At 36.2% G+C, this 2825-nt stretch overlaps 1 protein-coding gene across 1 annotated transcript; it reads right to left on the bottom strand.

The window, feature by feature from the left end:
• Positions 1-255: 255 nt before the first annotated feature.
• On the bottom strand, positions 256-2339 carry LOC128678349 (uncharacterized). Its single transcript, XM_053759817.1, has 2 exons — positions 2143-2339; positions 256-1616 (listed from the first exon to the last, which is right to left on the bottom strand). Exon 2 carries the CDS (start codon positions 1606-1608, stop codon positions 322-324), a length of 1287 nt encoding a protein of 428 aa, XP_053615792.1. The 5' UTR covers positions 1609-1616; positions 2143-2339; the 3' UTR covers positions 256-321.
• Between the last annotated feature and the right edge of the window lie 486 nt (positions 2340-2825).

Here is a 2825-nt window from a genome sequence, read left to right as displayed (position 1 = left end):
ATTACCGCCAGCAGAAAAGAAGTTTTAAAAACAGATAGAAGAATGTAATGTTTGCCGTTGAAAATTCTGATATAAAAAGTCATCCATTGAATGTCTAGGGAGCAATTAGTAATCATAACAATTGCACTGGCCAGAACATAAATTTCAATTCATTGCAATTTTATATCAGGCTACACTGACATTTAAATTTTCTTGCGCATATGGTTCAAAATTAAGCATATTTTGCAAATTGGAAGGATGATTTTGAAATTGGGATTAATTTTTTATCATGTTTAATTTTAACTCAGAATATATTTTAACAATACTACAATTTAATCCAACTTAATAATATTCTTTAGGGCACGGTTTCTTGCAAGTCTTATAGGCACCTTCGTTGCAAATATATTTACGGACTTTTTTGGCTAATGGACAATCTAGTCTTCCACATGGACCGTGCACATCTCTCTTGTTAACAAACGATCCATGTTGGTACTTGCCTTTGACAGTTTCGCCATGAATAAATTGATGCTGGCTACCTCTAAAATCCATCCTTTTAGGACAATTCGTACCACCACAAGGTCCTTTTGGGAAGCCCATAGCCAAAATCGCCAGTTCGTCGTTAGTAAATGGAGCAACAAAGTCTTCGTACACAACGGGCTCTGGTACCGGCCTAATTGGCTCCCTAGTTATATCAGGAGCTCCGAAAAAGTACGCCACAGGCGGCACTGCTTCTATAGTAGTTCCTTCCCAATGTCTAACTACTTCTACATCTTTAAGTTTTAAGTCGTCGTTAAGATACTTTCTACCTGGTAAGCGCTCCATTTCGGGCAAAGCGACGAAGTAGCTGATAAGTCGATTGCCCAAACAGGACAATCGAATGAAAAATTGGACTTCGCCGGAAGATTTTAAATCCTCTTCGCATTGCAGAGGCCGTGTTAGCTCCACAGTGTTAGTTATCATCTCAGGCTTTTTAGTGTCTCTGTATTCAGCAGCGGTCATGTTAATAGGATTCAATTCCGCAGACCTTTCCAGGCATTCGAAGAATGACTTGTGCCATTCCACGACACAGAAACCTATGCAATTCATTTCTTGGTCCCTATTCCATACTGTGATATAAACGGGGGTTTCTTTTAGCATATCCGCTAACTTTGAAGGTCTAGAAATGAACATGACTGAATTCCCGACACCAAAATAAGGTGGTTGTGGCAATGGTTCTGATGGTAGAACAAGTTTTGGCGGTGGTGCTTTTTTACCTTTTTTTGGTTTTGGCGGTTTCTTTTTTTTCCCTTTTTTACCTGGAGGCTCTGGAGGTGGTGGAGCGATGAAATTATCATGAGCAACGTAAAAGTCGAACAAGGGTAAACAATTCATCTGCATTGTACATGTTTGCATGAATTTCATTTCTTCTTCAGAAGGCATTGGTGGTTCTTTCCCTTTTTTTCCTTTTTTAGGTTTCGGTGGCTTTTTTGCCTTTTTACCTTTTTGGGCGGCTGCTAGAGCAGCTAAAGCCTCTTCTTCCCGTTTTCTTGCCTCTTCTTCCATTCTAAGCTCATATTCATCTTTTTCAGGTGGTTCTATTTTGAGAATGATTTTTTTCACAAAAACTTCTATCATAAAAATTTGCTCCATACTGATGTCTGTAAAAAATATTTGTATAAAGTATCTGACATGCTTTTGCACAATGTAATTGTTTATTAAAATTCTAGTCTGTCTCTTCATTTAATATAATAGTATTAATATATTACGACAAATCACACAGATTGAGCTAGCCCCAAAGTAAGTTCGAGACTTGTGTTATGGGATACTAACTCAACGATACTATATTTTATAATAAATACATATATAGATAAACATCCAAGACCCGGGGCAATCAGAAAAAGATCATTTTTAATCATGACCCAACCGGGGATCGAGCCAGGACCTAATTATATTTCAATCTAGTTATTTCCAAAATATACCGATAACATGTGGACTTTGGAAGTGACCAGGTAGGATTTCATGGCTAGAGAAAGAAAGACCATTCAAACTATAAATTTTTGTATCATGTCTTGTCTGGAAGAGATCCCTCCATGAGATAAGTCCGCCGTGGCTAGTGCTACTTATGTCTGTATTTTTTATGCAATAAAGTTACAAAACGAATTAGGTATATCGAACTTTTTTTACCTTGAATTTATCCTTGTGCGACTGGACTGGAAACTGAAATATTTTAGAAAACACCACCCAAACCAAATGAGAGCATAATTAATTATGCTTCTGGTAGCAGTACTTGTAATTTGAACTTCTACATTATGACCAACAAAATTTGCTATTATAACGAGAATGACGGATGACACAACAACTACAAATTTAAACCGTAGCGATTTGACTCGTGTCAGATTAGTAGTAAAGATTTTTTTTTTTTAATTTTCGCAAAAGTTTCTGTAATATGTTTTGAACCATAGATAGAAAAATTATATTTAAACATAGACATAAACTCTTTTCCTATTACATTTTATACCAATTTTGAATCGTAATACAACATTATTTTGAGATACAATTTTTTGATTTCTCCCAATGAATATGCTTTTATTCCAAAGGTATATAAACTTATGCTGCACGAGTAGGATACGAACCTGGGACCTTTCGGTTCTTGACCTCCCTTCCACCACTTCTAGAAATATGCTATTCAATGTGAAATAATGTTCGATCAGAAGTTTTGCATCAAGTTTTTATCCCATACAAAAGCAAGAATGATGAATCTCGAAGGCCACGTGTATCTGTATGACAGCTAGTAGATAGTAGTGTCAGGTTGCTAGAATATGAGAGGAATTTCCAATAAATAGCTTTTACCCTAGATTACCCTAGAT

The sequence above is a fragment of the Plodia interpunctella genome, chromosome 19 (genome assembly GCF_027563975.2).
Source record: "Plodia interpunctella isolate USDA-ARS_2022_Savannah chromosome 19, ilPloInte3.2, whole genome shotgun sequence".
Classification (NCBI taxonomy): Eukaryota; Metazoa; Arthropoda; class Insecta; order Lepidoptera; family Pyralidae; genus Plodia; species Plodia interpunctella.
This window is presented reverse-complemented; position numbering and strand designations above follow the sequence as displayed.

Bases quoted from the DNA above. Each gene is read 5' to 3' on its own strand.
- LOC128678349 (XM_053759817.1), bottom strand. From the start codon at position 1,608: ATGGAGCAAATTTTTATGATAGAAGTTTTTGTGAAAAAAATCATTCTC.